Source organism: Lepidothrix coronata, unplaced genomic scaffold, assembly GCF_001604755.1.
Source record: "Lepidothrix coronata isolate B3197 unplaced genomic scaffold, Lepidothrix_coronata-1.0 Scaffold130, whole genome shotgun sequence".
NCBI lineage: Eukaryota > Metazoa > Chordata > Aves > Passeriformes > Pipridae > Lepidothrix > Lepidothrix coronata.
The window spans coordinates 1,408,671-1,435,868 of record NW_016690310.1 but is presented as its reverse complement, the minus strand read 5'-3'; the positions used below and the strand labels follow the sequence as shown (position 1 = coordinate 1,435,868).

At 40.3% G+C, this 27,198-nt stretch overlaps 1 protein-coding gene across 16 annotated transcripts in view; it reads right to left on the bottom strand.

Moving 5' to 3' along the window:
* The window catches only part of NAV2 (neuron navigator 2), a 214,252-nt gene that overhangs the window by 36,784 nt on the left and 150,270 nt on the right, over positions 1-27,198 (bottom strand). For 10 of the 16 annotated variants that reach the window (XM_017826754.1, XM_017826757.1, XM_017826756.1 and 7 more), the window contains 7 exons: positions 16,569-16,707; positions 11,205-11,496; positions 9,591-10,293; positions 5,805-6,272; positions 4,765-4,830; positions 3,492-3,536; positions 1,003-1,163 (listed from right to left, as the gene is read on the bottom strand). In XM_017826754.1, the coding sequence (XP_017682243.1) occupies positions 1,003-1,163; positions 3,492-3,536; positions 4,765-4,830; positions 5,805-6,272; positions 9,591-10,293; positions 11,205-11,496; positions 16,569-16,707 (1,874 nt within the window). The remainder of the gene's footprint in view (positions 1-1,002; positions 1,164-3,491; positions 3,537-4,764; positions 4,831-5,804; positions 6,273-9,590; positions 10,294-11,204; positions 11,497-16,568; positions 16,708-27,198) is intronic. The other 6 variants (XM_017826761.1, XM_017826763.1, XM_017826765.1 and 3 more) reach the window with 2 other exon arrangements.

The window sequence follows — 27,198 nt, the reverse complement described above, 5'->3', positions numbered from 1 at the left end:
ACAGATTATTGTAGAAGACAGAATAATTCGGCTTAGAGGTGATCAACTTTCATATCAACATTTGCTCTTAAATTAAATGCAATGACCCCTCTTGACTCCAATATCTCCAAACTCTCTTCTTAAGAACACAGAAAAACGTATTTCCTTTTTTTTTTTTCTGGAGTAAATTTCTCTTTGTAGCCAAGTAGTTTTTGAAGCTAATTAATATAAATAATCTCCAAGCCTCTGCATAATTAGTTAATTTTCAGGGCCAGTGACAACACTTTTTTTGTTATTTTCTTTGACTTTCATGAATTTTCCTAACAGTTTGTTAGATGTTTGCAATGTCATTACACTGTGTGTATATTCAGCTGACATTTTGCTAAGTGTCAGTTTATTTAAAGCTGTTTATTGAATGTGTTTCTTTCAAGCACACTCAAAGAAAGGCTTTAAAACATCATTACTGCAACTCCAAACTACCCTTGAAATAAGTGACTGTGCAAACTGCTGCAAATACACACAACAGAAGAAGTTCATAAACACAGGCTTAACTATTTTGCATATAATTATTATATACAAAGTAGTTATTATATAGAAGTTATAATAAACAATATATTTATTTTAAAAATACATACAAAGATAAAATATCAAACCAATGAGACTGGTACATACAGTAAGTAATATGCTTGGATTTTACAGCATTATTACTATACAGGTGAGCAACAATTTAGGTCTTTTAAGCACCCCAATGTGTGATATTAACAAACAGCTCCACTGAATAGCTCACAATTTATATTAAGGAATCTGATTACTCCCAGAGAAGTAGTTTTAAAGCTACTGCAAGTATGGCACCTTTGGGCATACAAGATAATAACGCAAATTAGTCACACTCATTTCAATGAAAGCACTTCCTGAGGTTGAATGTGGGACTTGGAGCTGCTGAAAGAAAATTACATTGTGTAAGAGGCTGTTTTCAAGACATACAATGTATTGCTATGATTATTCAAACAGATAATTATTCACCCAGCTGAGAGAAGTTAAATCTAGTTCCAGAGGGTGATGTTATGCTGGATCCAGATGAAAATGGAGAATTGCCAGCAGTATCCTGCAGTCCTCCTGCTGAATGGGACCGCAGCCATTCTTTTGCATCTTCCTGACTACGGAGTTGGGAGGATGGAGTATACCTGCAAAAACAGACAGGTTTTTCACAATGAACTTTGATATTTATTTAATTTAAAAAAAAACCAAACCAAACAACCATGAAATGTCACAAGACTTGAGTAGGTAGAAAGGGAAAGAAAAATGGAAGAATCCTCATATGAAATTTAAGGATTAAAATTGTAAAACCCCAATAGAATTCTGAATTAAGGAGCTGCTCCAAGCTGTTCTAAGCTGTTTCTAATTCATTTCACCTCTGTTTGGGAAAAAACCCAACCCACACACTTCTTTCCTATGGCATCAGTAGTAAAACTAGACTGACCCAAAAGTTACAGACAGAAGTTGTGCAGTGTAGCACTGCAGAATAAAATATAGTGTGTATTATGCATGTATGATTTAAAAATAAAACCATAACTTGGAAAACCTTTCCTTAGGTTATGCCAAAATTCTATCACTATTTTAATATTTTGGTACATCTCTAAGATTAGCTGACATTTTGTGATATTATAACCAACTTCAAGTCAACAAAACCATTATCAAATTTTTTCTCAACAAGCTGTGACCTGATAATTCATATTCCAGAGATATTCATATAGAGGACTGTGGAGGTGCATCCCATTTAGTTCAAACCTAACAGCATTAAATCATCCCAAAGGAGACTATGTTTAGACTTTTCTGAAGGGAAAGAAAACAGCAGAAACATTGTCTATGCCAACATCAACGGCAAAACACCCGCTGGCTTCAGCCTAAGCAAAGTTTTAAATCTGCTTGATTTATTGTGTATATGCCTGAAAAATAGGTATGTTAGGACAGGTGTTACGCGAGCTACGTGACAGGGAACAGGCATCAACAGCAAGAGCAACGTGGAAACACTTGTCTGCTGATGGAATTCAGTGTCTGTCTCAGGCTGTGCCAGTGGCTTTGCAGAAATATTTATGAGTTACTAGCTCTCCTTCCAAAAACTAAACACTTGGAGCTGATATTATCTATTTAATTAATTTGATTCCCTCCAACTAAATACCCTACAGTAAGATATCACTTATTAAGGCTATTTTAAATCAATGGGAACACTACAATAATTAAAAAATTCAAACTACTTTCAAAAAATACATTCACTCTTCTGCTTATGCCTCAACACTTCAGCGAAGTCCCTGACTATCTGCATCTCTTAAACTCTGCATATCAATCAGTTTATTAAGAAAGGGAGTTTACAGTCATTTTACTTTAACACACTAAGGATTTTTTTTTCCCCAGCATTAATACCTACCTCTTCAGCACTCAAATGTTTTGGTCTTAAAAGAGATTCTTTATTTACTAGAGACATACTGGAGAATCACAGAAACATTTTAAACAAGTTGCCATTTTAAGAAAAGCTTTTAGCACTCGGCTTCATGGGACAAGGCTGTTGTGAAGAACAACATGTATAGCACAGGATAAATCTCAGCTGTAATTTCAAGGCATCACCTCAGTGATCCCAGAAGCTGCATTCAGCAATTCTGAATCTGCAATTTCCTAAACTGTCAAAGACGCCTTCTGTAAATTCTGTAACACTTAGAGCATTTAATTAATATAACTAATGTTTGTTATCTGGCTAGGATTGCTTGTACCAGTAGACAAATATTTTTTTATGCTATAAAAATAAACACCTTACAGATATACAAAATATATGAGAAGACAATTGCTGAAAGTTTCGTTGAGGATTTTTTTTGTTCTTTTCTAGAAGAGTAGAAGCTATGTCTAAAGCCCTACATATTTAGGTATTCTGAAGCAAATTTTATTTTTTAATTAATCTATCCAATTTCATCCTAAAAGGTTTGGTATGACCTTGTAAACCTTCTTTATTTGTATATTAACACCAAGGTTCCCAGGTTTAAAAAGATCTCAAGTCAGTCCATGGAATAGCCATAGAAAATGCAAAATTATGGTTTTCAAGTCAAGCCCAGGGATGGTTTAAGATGCTTTTCACCAATTCAGCCAGCAAAAGCCACAGTTCTTGCTCAAGCAGAGAAGCAACTAGATGAAAAAAGCAGAGAAGCAACTAGATGAAAAAAGCACAGTCGTCAATTACCTTCTTTGAGGATTAAAGAAACAGAGAAAGAGAAAGAAAGAAAGAAAGAGAAAGAAAGAAAGAAAGAAAGAAAGAAAGAAAAAGAAAGAAAGAAAGAAAAAGAAATAAAAGAAAGAAAGAGAAAGAAAAAAAAGAAAGAAGGAAAGAAAGAAAGAAAGAAAAAGTGAGAAAGAGTATTGTTGCCACCTCTTGCAAACTGCAACCATCACCACCAGCCACAAGAGAAACACAAAGCAAACTCCAAAGCCACCACAAAAGCTGTTAAACCATGTGGAAACACCAATACCTGAGTCCCTTCTTAGGCAAAGTGTTCCTATCAAGATGTGGGTCGCTGCAGAAAAGTTAAAAGAAAAGAACTTCAGAGAAGAACAAAAGGGAAGGAATAAGATCAGGACGAAGGACGTACAAACATCTGCATCACCTTTTCAGAGGAAAAGGTGCTGAGGCCTCCCTACAGAAACATGCACAGATCTCCTTACCCAGGTGGGGTTTGCACAAACATGCAGCTGGTACCATGCCAATGAACCACATCTGCTCACAGCCTCATTTCACTGTTTCTCCTACCCACAATGAACAAAACTGGCTCTTTAAATGTCAAATGGGTGTCTAAAAACAGGCTTTTCAGAAGGCTATTGGTAAAAACTGATGAGAATCTTCAAGTCCAAACCACCTTCCTATCATTTCTTTCAGCAGACACCACTGAGGGAATGCAGTTAATTACTGTCACAGCTGCAACGTACGGAAGTACTGAGCCCAGACTGTTTAAATTTCCAAACCTTAGCTTAAATTCCATTAGCAAAATAAAATGGACCTATTAGTTGCCCAAAACTCAACTATTTCAGTTTATGTTTTTACAACTGATGAACTTGTTACTGAGTAGAATCTGTTAATTTATTTTGAAAGAAAATATCCACATGCTTAAGTAAATTAATTAAATGACAACCCTTATGGCTAAATTACAGTATAGTACTGATAAAATTACATCAGCAAGCAGAAGCGAACTAGAATGTTTAGATTTGTGTCAGCTTTTTCTAACTTTAGCATTCATCTCTACAAGGATGAATGTATCTAAGTCCCTGGAAAACACTCATAAACCAAACTGCAATAAAAGACTGACGACACTGAATGACACAGGGACTTCACGACAAAAAGGACAGGCCAGAAAGGCAGTGTGAAAAAGCAGCATGCCAGAGGAATGCTGAAATGCTAGTGAGAGTTTAGATTCATAGGAAAGAAAAAAAGGGCTTGATTTTCAAATTGCCTTTGGCAAAGGAATGAAGTGTGTGTGGGTAATACCCCCCCACAATCCAAAAGATGTTCCCAGAAACAAGAGCAACACCAAAAACATGCCAACTCTGCTGTTCTCCAGATTGATTTGGGTAGACAGATGGGGTGTTTGAGGGACTCTCACTGGCATGTCTTTGTGTCAGTTCACACCTGAATGATGAACACAGCAGAGCACTCAACTGAGCACAGTCTGGCACGAAACAATTTGCTTCACTGAGATGGGCAACAAAGCCTACAGCCTTGAGCGTACTCCTGTCCTGAGACAGCATTACCTGTCCTGTCTCCTGGGCAAAGTATTTCGGCAGAATTTGGGGCTAGCAGCAGGGGAAGAAAGAGGGCTAGAAGAATCAGTCCAACAAGACAGAAAACAAGAGAAGGAATATTAGAATGAAAAGATGAAAGAACAGAAAGGAGTTATAATAAAACAAAACCAGAAAACCGAACTCTCAGAACATTATATTCAGGTGTAATTTTCTCCACTGAGATGCAACTACAAAAATTTTGCTACCTGAATTCATAATTACACATCAGGATGCAGCTGATTTCCAATGCTACTAGAGGTCCCTCAGAGACCATGCATTGCCTAGTTTACTCTCATGTCAGCTCAATGAGCCACCAATACAGCTCTGATGCTGAAAAACCAGCCCTGTTCCCTCCTCCCTGCTCAGCCTCTTCCCAGCTCCTACTCTGTGTTCACACAAATACTGATGAATCTGAAACTGATCTGTCTGAAATACAATTCAGGTGATCATTTTTCACTTGGATCCAGCTTCCAATTGGATTCACCAAGCATTCACATGAATGCATGAACTGAAACACTGTAGGGAGCAGCTGGAGATGGGACAGGACAACAAGGAGAGGCTGAGAAGGGATCAAACGGCTAAGGAGATGGAGACTTCTCTTTTCAGCATCACCTCCAGAGCTCCATCAAATGTGATAAACAAGAAGTTTAACAGGAAACAGTTGACTTTTCAAATCAAAATGATAATAACAATGGAAAGTATTTTAATATCACTATCAGATCAATTAACAGGAGACCTTTGGAAGGATAACATAGGATGCAAAATTCAAATATTAGGTATCATATGGTAGTAAAAAAAAGGTGTCACAATGGCTACCATAGCAAATTAAAAACCTCACCTGAACCCATCCTCTTGCTCTGAACTGGGGTCCTTGCCTGGAATGGCTTCTCTGTATGTCCTAGCAATACCATTCTGTATTACCTTGTAAGAAGCCTTACTTGATTTGCCAGGGCTTCATTCCCGTTTGAGACACATACAATCACTGGGAAACAAGAGAAAAACCAACTAACCTTTCAGACAATGTAGTCTTAACACTGTTGGTTCGGACAAAGGGAGTCAGAGAATCATCTTTAGAGGCTGGAATCAAGCCACCGGAGGAGTTATGGCTCAGCCCACCTCCACTGCTCAGGGAGATGTCAATGGATTCACAGCTGGTGTGAAGGCTGCTGACAGACTGGTATCCAATGCCATCCTTGCTAACGGCAGAAGAGCTACTCGCGTTGGTACCCCACGTTAAACTGTTGGAAGGAGCTGAGTGTGCTGAACTGGGACTAGAAGCCAGTGGAGACTGGTTCAGATCTGTGTTTTTACTATAGAGAGGACTGCTGCCCCCACTGCTCAGCACACCACTGCCAGATGGGGAATCAAGGTTACCCTGTTGGTTCATGGTAGCATGAGGATTGGAGATGACTACCGAGTTTTTCATATTTTCAGCTGTTGTGATGGGAACTTGTTTACTAGGCTTGCCACCAAAAAGTCTGTAAAAAAAAGACAACATGAAAAATACATAAAATGGAATATTAAGTCCAGGGATATTTTATATCTAAACCATATATCTTCTTAGCTCCAGAAAACCAACATTAAGTACAGGATCCTACATTGGACATATGCAACCATAAATTTATAATCTCCTTGTGTTCACTGTCCCTTCAATAAAGCCCAGAGGCAATTACAATAGCTTCAAATATCTTAGGTGTGTCTTCTCTGAATCATCAAATACAACTTTCACAAAGCTAAAATACAGCTTCACAGAACTAAAATACAGTCATATCATCTTCTGCTCCTTAAGGAAGAGGGATACCAGAGAAACAGTGCATTGATCAATCCATAATGGAATACTAGAAGCTGAAAGCTTGTTGACCAGGCAAATTCTGTGCAAATCACCAAATGCTCTGCACAGAAGCAGCATTTGCTGGGATGCAACAAGAATAATATGTATTCATATCAAAGGTAGGTTTGTTTCATTCCATGAGCCAAGCTGGTTGGAAACTTTTTTTAGTGGAGAACGAGATGTTAACTGCTTTTTGGCATCTGGAACTGCCTCAGTTAAAAACTAGTTGAGTTCCAGAACTCAGAGAGGGAGGGGATATAGTCAGCATAGCTGGAGGAGGCTGACTGGGATGCAGCTGCACTGCCAAGGAAGGAGACACTTCAATTCCCTCACTAATAGTCAATGGGAAAGTTCTCAGAAGTGCAAAAGTGTCTTAGAGTAAACTTGCTTAAGACTAGGTTATCAATCATTCCAAAATCAATCTTCAAAATTAGGAAGGAAGTGTATCTTTCACTTCAGGTTCAAACATCCGCTCCAAAATGTTGCTTCTGCTTCTGCCACTTTGCTCCTGTAACTGCCTTTGGAACCTTAGTTTTTCTCACACATACCTACATGGATTTGCTTTTTCAACCATTCACTGAGGAGTAATGGGGATGAAATCTTCCAAGGGGGTATCTATCAGACTGTAGCCCTCAGAACAGAGGACCACAGCACTTCTATATGAGTGTTCCTAAAGACTTATGGTGGGTGTGCACCAGGCAGAACTTTCTCTGCTTTCAAGCTTGCCCAGGTTGTCTGTACAACACACGGACACTAAGTTACTTCATCCAACACATCCCAGAAACACAGGCCATGGGGCAGAGCTACAGCACATGTGGAGCAAGCCCAGTGATGCCCAGAGGCACTCACTGTCTGTATTGCATGGGTGCTCCCTGCAGCTCCAGGCTACCTGTGAAGGCTGCCTGGAACACAACCTTTCTGGGTGGCTGCTACTGCACACTTGATACAAGGCACCTGGATAACACTTCAAAGTGCCAGAGGGCAGGTTTAGATTAGACATAAAGAAGAAATCCTTCCCTGTGAGGGTGGTCAGGCCCTGGCATAGGTTGCCGAGGGAAGCTGTGGATGCCCCATCCCTGGAAATGTCCAAGACCAGGTTGTACAGGGCTTGGAGCAACCCGGTCTAATGGAAGGTGTTCCTGCCCATGGCAGAGCGGTGGAATGAGATGAACTTCATGGTCCCTTCCAACCCAAACCGTTCTGTGATTCTATTGCCTTAAGCAGCAATACCAGCTTAGGGTATTCCTGTTCCTATGCCAGAGCATACAACCTCTTCAGCTGCATTGGGAAAACTCTTAGAGATATGATCCCAGAGCTTAAAAACACCCAACTACCCCCGCAACAGTTTGCAAGCTGTTTTTAAGCTACACAGTCTTTCCTGTTTACGACAGCATAGAAGTTACACATATTTGCAGACTTATAGGTAAATCTGTATCATTACAAAGGTATGGATTCTAATTCATTGGATAAGACAAAAAAATTACAGGGCCAAAAGGAAATATGCAAAAAAACAAAAACTCATCGTAACTGACCATGAAAATTAAGCTCAAAATCATCTTCACTGTCATTCCAGAAAGCAGCAAAAAGCATATACAAGGCCCAATTCAGGTCTGACACATTTTAAAACATGACAACTTAAGAGAGGCTGGTGAAAATTCAAGTGTGAAATTGTAAATCAAATGAGAAAATAGTTAAATTGAGCCTACGTGTCTTCTCTTTGAAGTTTCATGTATTTCTAATGTAGTATTTCAAGTACACAGCCAGCAATGTGGCTTTCTAGTAATAAAAAAATTCCCAGTCAAATTCCTATCAATGTGCCTGAGGCTTGAACACTGAAAATCTGCATTTGTCATGGGCTATACTATAGAAATGAAAGGTCTATTGGAGTTTTTAAGTAGCCATTGATGAAAATTGCCTGTTCTAAGGGACATGGGTTATTTACTGATAACCAGGAACAAAATAAAGTATCTTGAATTATCCTCACACAGGCTCTTCAAATAAAACCACCCATCTAAAAACAGTTTACAGCTTTAGCTTAAGCTGCCATCACAGCCATTATGCTTGCACTGGTGCTTCAGATGGAATGTGGCTTTCTCACATCACTGGAAGCAGGATGATGTAGCAAAACCATATGGGTATTATGGGTGTCAAGACAGAATGAAATGCAAAACACTGCAACTTGAAACAGACAAGCTACTCAATGTCAAATTCAATTGAGAAATAATATTAACAGAACTTTTCACCAGTATTGAGGCTTTGATGTACACTGCATCAACAAATTAATTCCTCACCAACTACATGCTAGTGCTAAAATAATGTATGGGCTACCCTTGGAGAAATAGAAGACAGATAGGATTTTTGTTCAATAAATACTATTAAAATAACAAAATTTAACCCAGCTTAGACAGTAACTTTATTTAGGGTTCTTCTATACAGGCTAAAATGTTGAGTCTTGCAACATACTGGCCTAATCCACACAACTAGAAGATTGCTTTAGGTGAATCTAAGCATGGCAGGCCAAATTATGCCACTGTCATCAAGAAAATCTGAGATAACTCTCCCATTGTCAGTTTATCCTTTGATCCACCATTGGAGGTTTGTTACATACACACAGGAGCAAGAACTCTTCAGTAACCTTCAGGTAAGAAAACCCTTATTCCTGTGATATCTGCATGGGTAAAAGCCTTCAGGTATGACCTTTGTAACAAAGAGACTCAAGTCACAAACGGCAAACTTTCTGCCAGATAGGTTTGGTTTTTTTCCCAAAAGTTAAATTTTTTGCTGCTGTTGTGTGACAGCCTGAGTATTCACAACACTGGCCAACCTGTTTGTGTGAAATTAAGTGTAAATCCAAAGGACACTAAATAGTAAGTGCTCCGCAAAACACAGCCAGGCCTGGCTGGGAGAGTCCTGCTCATTCAGCTCCCACTAACACCATTGCACAACCAAGGAATTCGTTGCCTACCTGCGCAAAGTGGGAGAGGCCACATCGGGGTACTTGACTCCTTGCTGGTGGGTACTCTGAGCTCCGCTAGAGGCAGTCTGTGATGCAGGGTTCACTTTAACTGAATTACATGAGGCCACGCTTTCGTTGTCAGACGAAATCCCTTTCTCTTTATCAGTCTGATTGACTAATCCTGGCAGAGAGTTTCCAAGGATCACCTTGGCAGGCTCTCTCATTTTAGGGACAGGCAGCCCAGCTGATTTGCTGCTTATGTTGGAGTCTATGCTACTTGTGCTAGATCTATTCCCAGCTCCACTTCTGCTACTGGATTTACTGGGCCGGGGTAAACTACGATACTGAAGATTGGTTCGTGCACTAAGTGCTAAGTAGCCATCATCCTGGTTCTGGGAGCCATCAACACTAGTCTTCCGACCAGTGGTCCTACCCATGAGTCCAGACGACTTTGGGATTTTTCCCAAGGTAGCCGATCTACTGGTGAGAGTTGCCCCACTGGCAGTGATTATAGTCATGCCTACAGCTGACCCACTCTGTTTCTTAAATCCAAATGTATTAGCATTAGCAGCAGTTGTTCTAGAGTTACTTGTGGGAAGCTTTTTGGATTCATCACCACTGCTGCGTCCTGCATCTGATGGGGAACGTTTAACATGTCCAGCTTTAGGAGATAGTCTACCCTTTTCTGATACCTTGGCGTCATCAGTTTTCCCTACAAAAATAGAAAAAGAATTCTAATATTTAATGACTTGAAAACATCAAGCAAATGATGAAACTCAAAGCAGCATGAAAAGCAAAAGCGTGTTAGCCACCAGAGTGTGGTTCAAAGTTATGATCTAGTCTGCACTGAACTTACATGCCACTCCAGTGAGTTATACATGCAGACTTGCCAGAGAAAATATGTGGTGTCTTTGCCCTCAAGAATATGAAAAGCAGAACAGTCTTTACGTAATAGTGACAGATAAGAAAAAATGTTTCCCTATGTAGCTATCACAGATTGATCACTTTTATCATTAGACAGAAGTAGTGTTAGGCTGTTAGCATAATTTTCCTAAAAGGCATTGTTCAAGAAAGTATCTAACTTCAACTTTTTCATATACAATTCTATGCACATCCAAATAAGAGGAGAGGTATTAAATTATATTACTCAATTATGGAAACTCAGTCAATTTTCATTCACACATCTGCAAGTGATAAAATCATTAATACACTTATAAGAAAAGCCAGAAATTATGTTTAGCATAAATGAACATGCTTGTTTAGTATAGTGGGGGGGGGAAATCTCCTCAACCACATGTACTGTATGCTCTTAGTTAACAGTGACTTCAAAAACTAAAAATATATTATTTATTCTTCACATGGTACTACTGTGCCCAATAAATAGCTTGGCTTAAGACTGGAGTTGTCACGAAAACAACTTGCATGGTGTACTAATCTGAAATACTCATTTTCACATGAACAGAAATAGAAATGTGGACATACGAGATGCTGCATAGGTTAAAGCAATGCCTAAAAATACAGACAGGATTACCTGAAGTTCAGGTTCTGCCTCTGCAAAGGATTTAAACTGTTTTCATACTGAACACACTTTTTGGTTTGTTTATGTCTTAGACCTTTTCTCACCTGTTCCAGGTGTCTTTAATGTGCCTGAGGTGGTTGAAGGTTTAGGCCTTGGTGTGGTAATGCCAACCTGAGCTGACATGCCCCGTCGCCAGGAGCCCGTCTGTGAAATAACAGTGTTCTTCCTACCAGAAGTGCTTTTATCAGACTCATCTGACACATCAGAGGGATTCCGCCTCCATTTAGATCCTGGCTCCATTTTTATGCCGCTATCAGATCCTCCATCTGATTTCTTGACTTCATCACTGGACCATAAGGAATTCCGCTCAACTTGGGAATGCTTTTCTGCATCAGTCTAGGACAGATAAGGAATTGCAAGACAACCTTCAGAGCAGGTCTTTCTTTTAAGAAGCTTCATAAATAAGAAGCATCAAACTGAATAATCAACTCAGCAGTCATCTCTGCATAACATGCCTTTGATGAAGAAATGTCAGAGCAAGAAATGAACCCCAGCAATGACATATTTTTTTTTTAATTTGTTTGGGATAAAAATACAAAAAAACCTCACAACATTCATGTCCCTTGGAATAAATAAAGGGAGAAAAGACCCCAAACCTAAACAAAAATAGGAAAAACCCCCCCACTAGATTTATAAAGGACACATTCAGCTCCACGACTTTTATAATCCTCCATCTCAAATTTCTGACTAACCCTTTTACTGCAATGCCAAAAAAGCGTTTCAAACCTGTGCAGCCAGCTTTCCTTTGTTCCTGCTGCTTTCCTATCTCTTGTCTGGCAATCTGATCTCCAGAGCATGAGGAGGCAGCTTTTGGAACAGATTGGAAGATATGGAATGCTGTTAATTCTAACCTAACATAGTAGAAGGACACCCAAGAACTGAAGATAAATGAATCCCCCAAAATTTTCTAACAATACTCAAGACTAACTTAAACACATTAATTATCCTAGTTTTTAATCTATATGCAACTCTTACAAGACTGTTTTTTCTCCCTATTCTTTGCACAGACTGATTGTGCCACCAGTCTCTTATGGAGAATTTTGCAAAGCTCAGTGTCAAATAGAAAAATTTTTCATTAGCAAATCTTTGCCAAATTCTCAGAAATGTTTAAATTAAATCTATTAACCTATATATATATATTCCCCATACATTAGCATTTCCTATTGCTAATGATTGCTCTTTCAGAATTCTACTTCTCCTACTTCAAATGCTGTTAATTACATCTGTCAAATTTGGTAACACCACAAGCTATTTTGTGATCAGGCACAAATGACAAATATCCACACATTTGACCCCGACCCAGTGAAAATTCATAGCTGAAGTGTTCTCCAACCATTGTAACACCATGGGAGACTAACAATTCCACACTTGATCGTGCAGCTCCCAAGTAGGAGCTGATGAAAGTTGGTCAGGTGCTGAGTGCCATCTCTGCCCTGCAGCCTCAGCAGAAGATGAATGCGCTCAGAACTCTGCAGTAGTCAAAAGGTATAATTTACATAAAAGGAAATTATTTTAAATATCCCAAAGCATTATAAAGCTCACAGCCTTTATTCCCTTTGGATAATCAGAAAAACACAGCACAGGAAAGGCTGCAAGATCATTTACTGTGCCTTCAGCAAAATGCTCTTTTATTTTTAAGTTCCTAAAACATGTTTTAAGTTTATGACTTTTCTTTTCCTACCAGATCACACCATTAATATTAAAGAATTTAGAGGAATTTGGTTGCATTTCCTCTGCTTTTTACTGTAATTACTTTTTTTTAAAGCCTGAAAAACTAGTTAAGCAATCAGTATGTGAAAGTTGACACCACATATCACAATAGTCTTTCTTCAGTCAGAGGAAACAGTTTGAGCTTGGGTTATTTATCTACATATTTGGTCATTATACTAAGAAGCATTTCGAATTTTGGATTTAGATAATATTATATTCTTGTACTTTCCTCGTGCAAAAGTTGTTTCCCTGCCTCTCCATTCAAAGAGAGCAACTCAGCACAGGCTTGAATGAGACTCTGCTTTCTAATTCCCATCTCTTTGTATGGATGCCAGGTTTGGGGATGATGGGTTAGCTTTCTATTCCTGACCACTGGTAGGTGTGCAATAAATTCACAGTGTGACTGTTCCTATGTCCTAAGCCTCTCCAAAATCATCGTTTCATGCAAATCTCCTACATTTACAGACTTTGGAAGAGAGCACAGGCAAGAAGTAACAAATAATCAACCAACAAAACCACCTAAACACCACCCCTTGCATTAGTATCTTGTTTCAAGTTCCTTGTCTGGACCATTAGTGTCCAAGAGCATGAACACTACTTCAAGAGCATACACCTACTTGCTAGTAAAGGGCTTACTCTAGTTTTAGTTGACTAGGAAATACTCTTGTACTTTATATTTGCCCTCTTTTACATCTATAAGATTAGTACAGTCTCCTCGGAGAGAACAGCACTGCAAGAAGTCCTCCACCTCTGCTCTCTTCCATTTCATTCCACTACTACACCCATGGCCAAAGTTTTTCTGTAGCCTTTGAAATGCTGCACCTCCACCTTTGAAGCCCTCTGGCCAGAGATACTTCTGTTTAATGGTAAACTCTGAGAACAGCACAGGAACATAACTAAGGAATCAAAACCAAACCACAGTGAAACCTGGCTTAGGGATTGCAGCTGAAACTCCACCCACCTGGAAGGGTGAAAGTGGAAATACTGTTTGCTGGAGGTCATAGCAAGACATAGCGAGCATGAGCTGGAAGCAAAGCCTGCAACCCACTGAGCTGGGAGTAAACCACCAGGATTTCTCAACTTATTCCTACAGTTTTGTAAATCTATTCCTGAGGCTGTGAACAGACCAAACACATCTTTGCTGAGAAGTTGCCTGGATTCAACTGCGTAGGGATGCTGCTGTTTTCTATTTAAAGGAACCCTTCCATCTTCTGATCTTTTTACCATCACTTGAGTGAATTTATTACTTGGTCTCTTCCTCTCTTCAATCTTATTTCAGTTAAATAAGTTATTTTCAAATGCCCACCAGGTCCTCCACATTTCTCCTTAAAATATGTGTATGATGTGACTTTAAAGGTATACTACATGTAAAAAGTAACCTATCTAAGTCTGTGGAATATAAGGAAAAAATATTAGGGCCCCAAAACTAATACAGCTCATACATTAAGTGGTTTGGTGCCTGACATTATCACAGCAAGACACGGGAACATGGCAAAGCAAATTCTGGTTCCCATCACTAACTTGTTCAGAAACAACTTGCAAACACCTTCATTGCATTGCTACAAAAAGGGGCTACAACTATGAACATCTATGAAGATGGAGTTAATATCATATTTAAGTCTTGCTTCTCAAAGATGGGGCAACTACAGCTTCTGAATACTCAGCAGCTCTGAAAATCAGTTTCTTAACAGTCTTTTTCCTACTGCAACTATCCCTTTTTCCTTTGCAGAGATGATTCTGCCTGAGTTACTGATTTTATCAGAGACATTGACAAGTTCAGGCTCTCTCCCTTTGATGTTGCTGCATTATTTGCCTGAACTCCCAGCTGCACATGTATTAGCTTCAAGCTCCTTCTTTAATTATTTGAAATCCAACTTCTGTACCATCTCAAAAAGATGTGACAGAATCACAGCAGCTTAAAAGTGCCTCCTATTTAGGAAAACCAAAGTAGTGGTGAGAAAAAAAGGCCACACTCCTCTGCAGATATCTGCTGGTCCTTCAAGGCTCACCATCCTGGGGAAGGCAAACCTGGGCATAGGCCATCACACAGTCCTCCAGGCAAGACAGAAAATGTGTCTCTGCAGCATTCACTGCATCATGAGCTCCGAGGACTACTTTTTGGGCAGCAAAAAATCAACCCTGAAAGCTAAACATTCCATCCCTCCAAGCTGTTTTCATTCCCTTGGTTGACAAGATTAGGATATTCTGCTCAAACGAAAATGGACTATTTTATGGACAATAATAACAGTAATACCTAGAATAAGGATTATCATTCATGAAAACTGAGGAGAGAAGCAGGTCACAGATACACATAAAAAACCTGCAAACATGACCTGTACGTTCTTGGCTCATAGTTTCCTCCTCCTATACCTACACTCTACTGCCTGTACAAGCTCCAACTGCTTTTCTTCAGGTGTTTGTCTGCACCCTCTTGGATGCTGTAATACTTGTGGAGGAGGAAGAGGGGTTCATCAACACAGATTTAGATCTCTCAGAGGTGTTTCCAAGAATCTGATCCATCAGATGATAGAAGTCATACGAGTTTCTGTTTTTTTTCCCCTAGGTTAATGTTTAGTCATGTCTCCCTATTCTTCCCCTTTTTTTTTTCCCAGCAGTATTGCAATGTTGAGACAGCAACAACCGTCAAAAAATACTTCTAGTTGTCCATCTTACTCTCTGTTAGGTACTGACAAACACACTTGATTGATCTTAACTCCTCTCAACTTGTATGGGACTTGTATTAGCAGTTCGAAGTGCACACGAAATCGCTGATACACAACCAGAGGCTACCTGGAAACCCTTAATGGAGGCTCAAATATTCACTTCATGGCAAAGGAACAAAGACTAGTATATGCTTGCACCACAGTCCTGCAGACAGAGCAATACTTCACAGCAACCACAGGTCTATATTAAAACTGATACTAAAAACAGATTTAGGGTCCCGTAATGAACAGGACTGGAGAAGATTAAAAGAGGAAGGAAACTGAGGAGAAGGTCATATACCTACATCCCTCTCCTCTACCTGCTGCAATGCCAAGTCACCACATCCCAGTGGCTTTGGCACACAACACTCAAGTCCCTCAACCAGGGCATACAAAGAACAAAGCTGGACTTTCTAGTCCTTCACAATTCCAAACAAAATTCTGTGCAACTGGGGAAAAAAGAGCAGTTTATATTACTGCAAAACTCTGTGTTATGCAGCTTACTCGATAAATGAAAAACTGTTAGATACCTCCCCTTGTTCTACCCTCTTTGGATGCGTGGCATCTGAGCAAAAAATGTACATGTATCCTGCTGATGGATGTAAAATTTATCCTCCTATGAAATGCTGCCAAACATAGAAAGCCTACAGTAACAGAGAGCTCTGGAAATTTAATAAAATCTATTTCATGCTTACGTTTCTGATGGAAGTGTAAATAACCCTTAAAGTTCCATATTGACTTTATTAAATTCTTAGAATATAAATATTCTAAGAATATTTAAGAAAAGAACATAATACATTTTCTAGAGTTAAAAAAAAAAAAATCCCATTTACATCAGCTTTCTCTCCAGCAGTGCTTCTAGGAAGGCAAAAAGCCTTTGTTGTGACACCACTGCAGCAGAGATGCCACAGATTTCCCCCATGGAGGAAATATTTGTAAATGCCAAGGATGATGATAATAAATATCAATGTTACTTGTATAAACCAAAAATCTTACCTGTGCATCTAAGTTTTTGCGGGAGGAAGCAGGTGTGTTGGCATAGGAGCTGATAGAGGAGCTGGTGTTAATGTCATCAGTACTGAGATTATCTATGGTGTCACTGATCCCGCTGCTGACAGAGCTGCTGTCGTCCCAGCTGGAGAAAAAGCACAAGGAAGGTAGGAAAATAAGGATCAAAAGACAAAACATCATTCAAAAGGAAAACTATTATTTCTACAAGCAGCCCATTAACTATATGTTTGCCACAGAGCCCAGTGTATACCATCATTAATGCACCATCATTAACCAACAGCACCAAGACATAGCTCTTCCTACTCAATCGAAATGTGCGCCTGCAGTCCCAGGACAAGGAAAAGTAGTGCTATGAAGGGATATTAGGAAGAAATTCTTCCCTGTGAGGGTGGTCAGGCCCTGGCACAGGTTACCCAGAGAAGCTGTGGCTGCCCCATCCCTGGAAGTGTCCAAGGCCAGGTTGGATAGGGCTTGGAGCGACCTGGTCTGGTGGAAGGTGTTCCTGCCCATGGCAGGGGGTTGAAACTGGATGATCTTTAAGGTCCCTTCCAGTTCAAACCAGTTTATGATTCTACAATCTCCAAGTAGACATAGCACTGACTTGCTCAGCCGTAAAACAGAGATGGAGCCTAAATGCCAGGAAAAAGATCATCCTGAAACAATCTTTTGTACCTGAATGTTACACAGACCTGGGCAACAACCTGGGTCTACCATCACCAGTCTCAGAAAATTTTAATGATTGAAAGTTTAGTCCTTCAGATGGTACATAACTCTCCTGAGCTGTACCACACACCCCTTTCAAGGAGATCTACTAATCAGGACTACCTTCTTCCAGCATTTTCTAGTAAATGAAAAATGTGTAACTGGAAGTTTAGGACACACAAAGCACCGACAAAATAAAAGTCCATGCCTGAAGTGATTTGAGTGTTAGAACAGGAAGAATCAAAATGTTCTAACAACTGAGCCAGATCCACCACTCCTAAAATGCCTGTAAAAGTAAGCTCTCAAGGAAGAGATTTATAAACCAGTTTACAAATGCTCCATCTCTAAGAACAATGAAGCCAGGATTGAAACACAGTCCTGGAAATACCTCTGTGAAGACATTTCAGTCCACTGATAGATAATTATTGCTGGAAATTAGTAAATATATATATATACACACCATAGATCATTTGCAAGAGGCAAGAGCTCTGGCAGCTCTCTATTTTTTACCTCAGCTTCAGATTTTGGGAGCTCCAGACTCTCTTCCCTATTCCATTTCTGTTTGGTTTACAAACTTGTAGCAGAGATTGCAGTGAGGTTTTTGACTGGGGGAGTGAAAGACATTCACAAACCGATATACTGAACAGTTAATATATGCATTTCAAACTGAATTGTGTGTTGAGGAAGTGAACTATGTAAAGAAAGGCAACCTATCCCTGGCTTCCTGAACTTTATTCATAGCTTCACCACTGATTTACTATAGTCTGACTTTTGGATATTAGAAAGGGCTCGAAAGTGCATTGCCATATCTGACTTGGCTGCACTGATCCTCATGGAGTGAGATGATCATTTTAAGGAACTTGGGGGTACAACCTAAACATTCCAAAATCTGCCATAGACCTTTTCTGCTCACAGTATCGAAAGCCTTGGTGAGGTCAACAAAGGTTACACAGAGACCTTTGTTCTGTTCCCTGCACTTCTCTTGCAGTTGTCTGAGAACAAATACCATGTCTGTGGTGCTCCTGTTGGCTCTGAAACCAGATTGGCTTTCGGGTAGAATTCCTTCTGCTATAGCATGTATTAGTCTATTCAAGAGTATTCTTGCCAAGATTTTGCCAGGATTTTTGGGGTGAAACAAGGCTGCGTTCTTGCACCAACCCTATTCACAGTCTTTTTCAGCATGAAGCTCCAAAGGGCCACGGCAGACCTCGATGATCAGGACAGTATCTACATTCAATACCGTACTGATGGAAGCCTATTCAACCTAAGGCGACTGAAGGCCCACACCAAGACCTTAAACCATCTTGTCCGGGAGCTGCTCTATGCTGATGACGCCGCCCTTGTTGCCCACACAGAAGCAGCCCTGCAGCGTTTAACATCCTGCTTTGCAGATGCTGCTGAGCTCTTTGGGCTGGAAGTCAGCTTAAAGAAGACAGAAGTTCTCTATCAACAAGCACCTCAGGAAGTCTTCCATCATCCCCACATCACCATTGGCCAATCAGAGCTCAAATCAGTCCAGCAGTTTAATTACCTAGGCAGCCTCATCTCCTCGGATGGTAAGATTGATGAGGAGATAGACAACAGGTTAGCAAAGGCACTATAGTGCCTTTGGAAAGCTTCATAAAAGAGTTTGGCGAAATAAACACCTGAAGAAAAGTACAAAGATCAGTGTTTACGGAGCCATAGTGCTGTCTACTCCCTTATATGGATCTGAATCTTGGGTCATCTACCGCCACCATCTGCGACTCCTAGAATGCTTCCATCAACGCTGCCTCCGTACAATCCACTGGTCAGATTATGTGACTAACACATCTGTTCTAGAGCAAGCAGCAGTCACAAGTATTGAGGCCATGTTGCTGAGAACACAGTTGCCCTGGGCAGGGCATGTCTCAAGGATGAAGGACCAACCACTGCCTCCCTAAGACCTTGTTTTATGGTGAACTTGACACTGGCTGCCGCAAGAGAGGAGCCCTGAAAAGGAGATACAAGGACTCCCTGAAACAACATCTCAGCCTTGGCCATATTGATCATCATAACTGGTCTACTCTGGCCTCCAATCGGGAGGTCTGGAGACACACCATCTATAATGCTGCTGATGCTTTTGAGAAAGCACGCAGGATCACTCTTGAGGAGAAAAGGCAACGCAGAAAGAATCGTGTCTTTCAGAATATACCACCTAAGGAGTCTTTCTGTTGTGCCTTTTGCAACCGGACGTGCCTATCTCAAATTGGCCTCTTTAGTCACCAGCACGCTTGTAACAAATGTGGGTAGAGCCCTCCCCAAATCTTCATTCACAAAGCCTAGCCATGACTATAGTCTGAGTACATAAACTTTGGCAACTTTGAAAGGAGAATCATTTCATTTTTCTCACTTAGCACTACAAAACAGCTACCTGTATGAGTTTTAAGCTTTTTGCTTACTTGGGAGTACTCTGTTCACCCACATCTATGTAAGGCCTTTGAGGGAACTGAGCCTAGTTTGCCGGACCACATGAACCACAGGGACATCCTCCCCCACATGTCACAGAAAGGGTTATTGCTGGCAGCTACTCCTTGCTTACTGCTCTGCTCCCAGTGAAGGTCCTCAGCAATCTGCCAGCACAGCCATTTGTATCCCTGATCCCCATTTGTGCCCCTTCTCCCCATATCCCTGCAGATAAGCCAGCTGGGAAACTCAGATCAACAGCTTCCCCCAGTCAGATCACTTTTTGTCTTCAGGAAATTTGGGATGCTCAGCCACACTGCTCTGCTGGCAGAGAACAGGGATGGGGAGGGACAGGGACCCACTGCTGACTCCTACCACAGGTATGGAGCCTTGAGGTAGCCTTTTCATCTGCTGTTCTCCAACTCATGAAAATACACTCCTGCCAGCCCTGATTGACTTTCAGGAGTGTCCTAATTACACAAAAGGCCCTGGATTTCCAAAAAGATTTTCTGAACCATATTCGATAAACCCACAGATAAACTCCAGCTCTCCTGATTGGAAAGAAATCCTGCACTTCAGAGTGTTGGTGTTGCTACAATTTAAAGGGAAGAGATAATTTTGTTTCCTAGATTTGCCTTCACCTGGATACTTTTAAAGAGGAATACACCGTAATACAAAATAGAAATACATGTTAAAATAAAACTTACAATGTGAGACCTGTTGAGTCTGAGAAAGTCAGACAGCCAGATTTGACACAGCAGTTTTATTTGCTATTTTCCAAAATCTTTTTCGGCAAACTGAATGAAGGATATGCTGCCCACACAAAGAATCCATGGAATGTTAGGGAGGGGATAATTGAAGATTTGGAAAAAGATCGAAAGACTTCTTTAAAGCATCTTTTTATTTAGAGTAGGCAATTAAATATTACAATGCAAAATATTGAAAGCCATGTTACTTCTAAATTTCAGTTTTGAAAACAGGTCCTATACCTGATATTTATTTCTGTTGCAAAACCTGTACCATAAAGCAATTACAATTCCTAGATTTTATAAGTCTACAAACAAGGTTACAAAACAGCTAATAAAATAACTGAATAAAAGAATACGCTTCTCATTTTCCAAAGTTCTGTGTAGCGACTAAAACATTTTCTATTTCTGAAGCTATAATAAAATAATAACAACCATAACAATAATAATAGTATCAACAATAACAATGTTTTCCATGCTCAACAGTTTTAATTTCCTTCTTATGGATATATGGCAATGGGCAAAAAAAAAATTAGGTACAATAATTTTTCTCTGTGGGACTCATAGTCCCATCTTGAATGTATAGAATATGAAACATTCAATTTTCAAGCACTCACCATTCTTGAACTATCACAGGCCTCAGTTCATCAGCATCTAAAGAATGCGTTTAATGTTAATCTTAAGTAGTTTTTCTGGCATCAACCAGTCCTGTTGGCTTCAGTTGGGCAATCTGAGGCATTATGAAAATATTTGAGTGCCCTTCTGAACTGGGACATGTGCCTGAGGACAAAGGTAGAAACATGCACCTGAATACATTGACGGTTGTGGCTTCTCCTGAAGTATATCCTGGGCTTTAAGTCCTTTATGTTCTGATGGAAACTATGAACAACTCCAACTCCGTATTTTCAAGTTTACTGATCTGTTACTAAAATAAAATAAGAGGTCTGAAGATAGATGTTTAGCATTTTGTGTGCCAGAAGCTAAGCAACACAGCTCTTGTAAGCGTGTTGATGACTATGATGCTCAGAGCTGTTCTAACAAGGGAAGATGCTGTGTCATCTAAACCCAGACATCTCAGATTCAGCTTTATTTAAAAAGTATCCCTCCAGTAGGGGGGTAGGAGTGCTCAGTCTCTAGCTAGAAAAACAACAGGATCTCAGAGAACAAGAAAACACCTTAAGAAATTCTAAATAATTTTGAAAACCTACATAAATCATTATTGATGCTGCACTTCGGAGTAGCACCAGAGAGGGCTGGTTTTAATGTGAGATGCATATAGAATTCACCGAACTCTGTAAATTACATGCTAATGCAAGCAACTTTCTAAGCATACAACATATACTGCTAAAAAGTATTGCAATTAAACCACATGTACTATTTAACCTGCTTGGCAGTGATCCATTACACATAAAAAGCTCTTCCCTCCAATAAGTCCATCACTAATTGCACCAAATCACTGTATTTGGTACAATATACACACCATGGACACACTACTCCATGTCCATGGATAAAGATGGACACATGGGTGAAGACTGAGGCTGCTCCAGGGGAAGAGGTAACTGTTACCAAAGTGAGGTATCTGTTTCACATTGTTCTTCAAGCCACCCCAAGCCCTCCACATAAATTAGTTCACTTTTACCTTGATACAGTGCCTTGATGGTTAAAGTCATAAGCAAGGAAGCAGAATGGGGCATCTAACAGCCCTAATTATGGTGTTCTTGGCTCCCAGAGCCAAGATAACATCTTTGTAATTTAGCTGCTGCAATTAATAATCTCTGATGTCAGCAAAAGTCTACTCAACCATAACCTGAAGCTGAAATGTTTGGGCTTTCCTTTCTCTATTTGATCAATCACCTGAAACTTTACTTTGATTACTGAAAACTACAAAAATCTTAAAAGTGTATTATATATGGAAATTATACAACCACCCACTTAAAAACTCCCACAACCCTGCCCCCTGCTCTCTATGAAACCAAACACCTTCCTCTCCCTCCCCACCTCACTCCGCTCACCCTAATGCAACTTACAACATTGCTACTATGGATCACCCACCTACAGCACCAGATCAGCTACTCAAAGCTGCTTTTTGAAACAGGTTTGCAAAGTGGTTAGGCTCAGACTTGTATTTTTCCACAGTCTATCAGCACTTTTCCATCTTGCATAATAATCATCCACAGAACTGGCTCTTCTTTGTCAGCTTGGACAGCAAACAAAATCATTTTGTGATCCCTAGGATAGTCCCCTCTCTGCAGAAATCTTCCCCCTTTGCAAAGGAGCCATTAAAATCCTACTAAATAAAGCTATTGTTAAAGGCTGAGAATGCATCTTTTCTATAGATGGGTGTGGATTTTAACTTTGTTGGATCTTCACTCAAAACCAAAATTACAATGAGCTGCTGAAAAATATATTTGTCCAAGAAAGGGCCTTGGGGCTTTACAATATTTCAAGTGGAAACATGGCAATTATCTTCTTCTACCTAAAAATTTAACTATTTATGAGTTGATAGGAGAACAACAACAACAAAAAAGGTCAAGGTACGAAATGATTGAAACTTCACAGCATCTTCAAAGATTTAAAAGGAAAAATTAAATGTGCTCTAACACAAGATAGTAAATATTTCAGTTTCCACTGTTTTTTTCTGGAACTGCCTACAATACTGATCACTGTGTCAGAAATCCAAAAACCACATACAGACTCTTGCATGGTTAATGTGTTTTACACTGTTATTAATCACCCACCTCCCCCACTTCTTCAGTTACTCTCTTCTTACATCTCATTATAGGTATGTTAACATAAACCACTTTGTTTCTAACCAAAAGAGGAGCCCAGTGACAGGACTGTTACCTTGAAACACTTTGTAAAGCCAGACCATGAAAAGTAAACCAGGAAAAATTAATATAGACCATCTCCAGTTGTTCTTTCTGGAGCAGAATCCAATTGATCTTGAAGCCAATTCTTTTAATGACATTTTTTGGGGCAGAGTTAAAGTGCTGGAAATGTCCTGTGAGCTATTCAGATGTTTTCATGTTTAGTGACTATTCGGGTAACTGTCAGCAGGGTAACTGTCAGCAGCTCTCTGTCAAGCTCTGTTTAGAATTCATCAAGATAAGGTTTCAGGATTTACATTTAAAATACCTATTTGTAAAGGGAATAACTCACAGAACAAAATTAATCAGCGTTGAAAAAGTCTGGGTTAGAAAAGATTTGGAGAAGCTAGAAAACCGCACATGCTCTTTTCATTTAATCTTTTTATATCAGTGCTAAAAATCTTAAGAAAATAACACTGGATTTTATTTTGTCCCTTAAAATCTAACCAGGAATTTGACCAAGCCATTGTCAAAGTTGAACACAAATGAGCACACACACAAAGGACCTGCTAAACCCAGGTAATCTCAGGGAGTTACCATTTGAAACACTCTAAAGCTTCATGAAACAATCTGACTTTCCACTGAACCTCATCATATCCTGCTCTGAAGCAGATATTCCAGTGGCACCTTCTTCACCTGCAGGCTTTGCTCAGAGCCCCTTCAGCTGTGGCTGTCTGGAGTCACTGAGGCAGCAGCCAGCACAACTGTATTCAGTTGCAAAGTGCTTGACTGGTGGAACTTGTTTTTTTGGCCATTGTTCACAACCAGGGTTCCTCTGGCACCTCCACAGCCTCGGGGAAGGGGAGAAACCAGAGCCTGTGACCCAAGTGCTGGAGGAACTCCCAGCTAGGTCTGCAAAATTTAGTGTACAATACTACAACCAGCTACCAGCCCCCTCTCTTGCATTCAAAACCTAAAAACCATATTTTTGGTGTTCCCCATTTATCATTCTGTCTGAAGACTCACTGTGTTTATAAAGCAGTTTACAGACCAGCTCTACATTGTGTGCAAAGAGCACCCCCTTGGCCAGCAGCACACTCACCTCCCTGCTTTGAAGGTCATGGGATTAATGCTCATTCCTGATCATGTCCGTGCCACTACACTGACTTCAGTGAAAGCTGGAAACAAAATCAGTGTCTTCATATCACAATAAGGTCAGCGTTAAATCTCAGTCATCACGTTAAAAAACATGCTTTGTTTGTTCTGCCTTTGTTTCCATGACAGTAAGAAGTGCTGAGAAAAGTCTTCTAATCAAAGTTTACATACAAAGCCTCCGGTGCCTTCCAGAAAATAAATCCCTCTAAAGTGTACATGTGACAGTGATGGACTGAACAAATCCAGAGGTCAAGCCCAGGCCACTGGGGATGCAGTGATGGACCGCCCCAGTTCCCTGCAGTCCCCCTGGAACGAGGGAATGGGGAGGAGGTCCCTGGCAAAGATCTAGGTGTAGGTCACCCTTGCAATACACCTCCTACTCCCTCTCAGCAAGGTCCCAGCCCAAACACCTCCTTACTACAGACAGACAGACAAGGTGACCTGACTTGGGGATGGACAATTATGACACGTAAAGATTAGACTGTGTGGGTTTCTTACCCTGCCTTACTCACCAGTACCTCTTTCTTACTACTTCTTCCTCAAAAGCAGATACTCTGGATCACATCACCTCCTCGTACAAAGACACAATTTAAGTTTTGACTTAAAGCAAGGGCAGCACTCACTGAACAGACTGACATAGTTTCTGACACCCACCTCCTGGCCACAAGCTCCTCCAGCACTGGACTGAGCTGGTGAGAGCTCAGCAGCTCACCAGCAGTTACTGGAACCCGGCAACCACTTCATCAGAGGCTCCAAAACACAACAAAACCAGGGTTAAACACCAAGAAAAAAAAGAATAAATCACCTCAATTCTTACAGGACTGATGTAACAAAAATATGTAGGGAAAGGAATGAAGGGCAGTATGGAAATAAAACTATGCAAGATGCATTTAAATTCCCTGCTGCTGAGCATGCTTTTGAAAGACTCATGGACTAAACTGCCCTGTGGCCATTTGCCCTCTGGCCACTACTCCTGCACAAGTGGCAGACTGGGACCACTGGGCAGCCTCACTCAGGAAAAGGTGGATATTGAACACCCCCAGAGCCAAAATCTCCTGCAGCTGGCAGGTAGAATATGACTCCTTTGCTTCCCACTCTTGTTTTAATCCATCCACTCTAACTCCACTACTGACACCAATGCAAATCTTTTAGGTCTGCAGACTGTAACCCCAAGCAAGAAACATGCAGGCACAAAATGAAGATGTGATATGCATATATGCATGAAGACTCAAAGCAATTCTCAGTCACTATTAAGTTTTTCCTCACTCTAAATACACTGCAAAACTCCTACATAAGTTGATCAAGGCAAAAACCTGTGCAGAGCAAACAGATTTCACACATGAGAACTGCTCCTGTCTCACAGCAGCATCAGCTGCAGCTGAGCACATGGAGACAAAGACAATGCACACACTTGCACGCTCTTCTCCCCTCAGAAAAAAAGGAGAAAAACAACAGAAATTGTCTTTCTGAATGCATCACAGCCTGCTGAAATATATCTTAAAATAAAAGCTGAACTTGGCAATAAAAAGTGTTAATTTGATCACAGGGCACAGCACTGCCCCTCAGGAAGCCAAATCACTGAAAAACCACCATTGTTATCACACCAGTGATTTATAGAACAGATAGACACACAATCAAGTAAAATACTTTATTCTTTGTAAAACGGAGTTGTGTGGAAGATGTCAGCTACTACCAACTCAAAGTAGGGTTTTTTCCTAGCAGAACAGTAACATTCTAAATAGTACCAATAACACCTGGTTTATGTCAGCCTTTAAAATTAGGCTTCTTTGAAAGGAACTACAAAAAAGAAAAGGATCTTATAACCTTACTCAGACAAATCAGTAAGCCCACAGAAATTTGCACAGGAGTGAGAATACGAACTGGATATTATGTAGCAAAAAGCAAGTGCACTCCGGGCTGGGATTTGGCCTGAAACAGACTCACACACGCCTTTGTTTCCCTGCAGAGTGAGCTCATTCCCACAGAGGTTCCTCCTTTGCACAGAAAACAGACTTAAAGTGCTAAAAAATAACAAAGCCCAATAGTTTTCTGAGACTAAAAGCCTGTAACACTAGTGGAAAGACAGCTGGTTAGACTGCAACCTGTGAGTACGGACAAACCCCACAGAATCATGAAGTTAAGCCAGAGAAAGCAAATACAGTAATAGGTGTCAGTTCTCGTACAGGGAATTTTCTATTATGTTATTCAAATATTTGCAATCTACTAAAAATCTATTGATTTCATTCAGTGATTCAAAAAAAACAGTGCAGAGAGAAAGCCTCTCAGATTTATCCATCATCTAATGTTTTTCCACTGCTGCCAGTATTTACACGGCTAAACCTCCTTACACAAAGGTGTAACACAACACACTCCCATGATTTCAAAAGTGCAGAAAATCTCTTACCTTGCAATATTCCCTGGCCAAAGCACTTCTCCACCTTGTTGCCCATGAAGAATTCCAGGAAAGGGGCTCAGATTTATTTTGCAGGTTGATACCTTCATTAGGCTACCATCCAATACCCCCCTAAATAAACCAGCCTGAAAGTTGGCTATCTAGGAAGAGACTCGGGGAAAAAAATTTGGAGCAAGGTTGTTTTCCAACAGAGCCCTCCACATTCAGCAGCTCCGAGAGAGACGAGACACTGGAAAGTAAAGCCTAGCTAGAAGGTGATCATCAGAAACTTCCCCTGGAAAGAAATCTGATCCTTCAACAAAATTAACCTCTGAAGTGCTGGTAAAGTGAGAGGTCAAGACTTTCTGCTGGGACTAGGTCATCTGTGA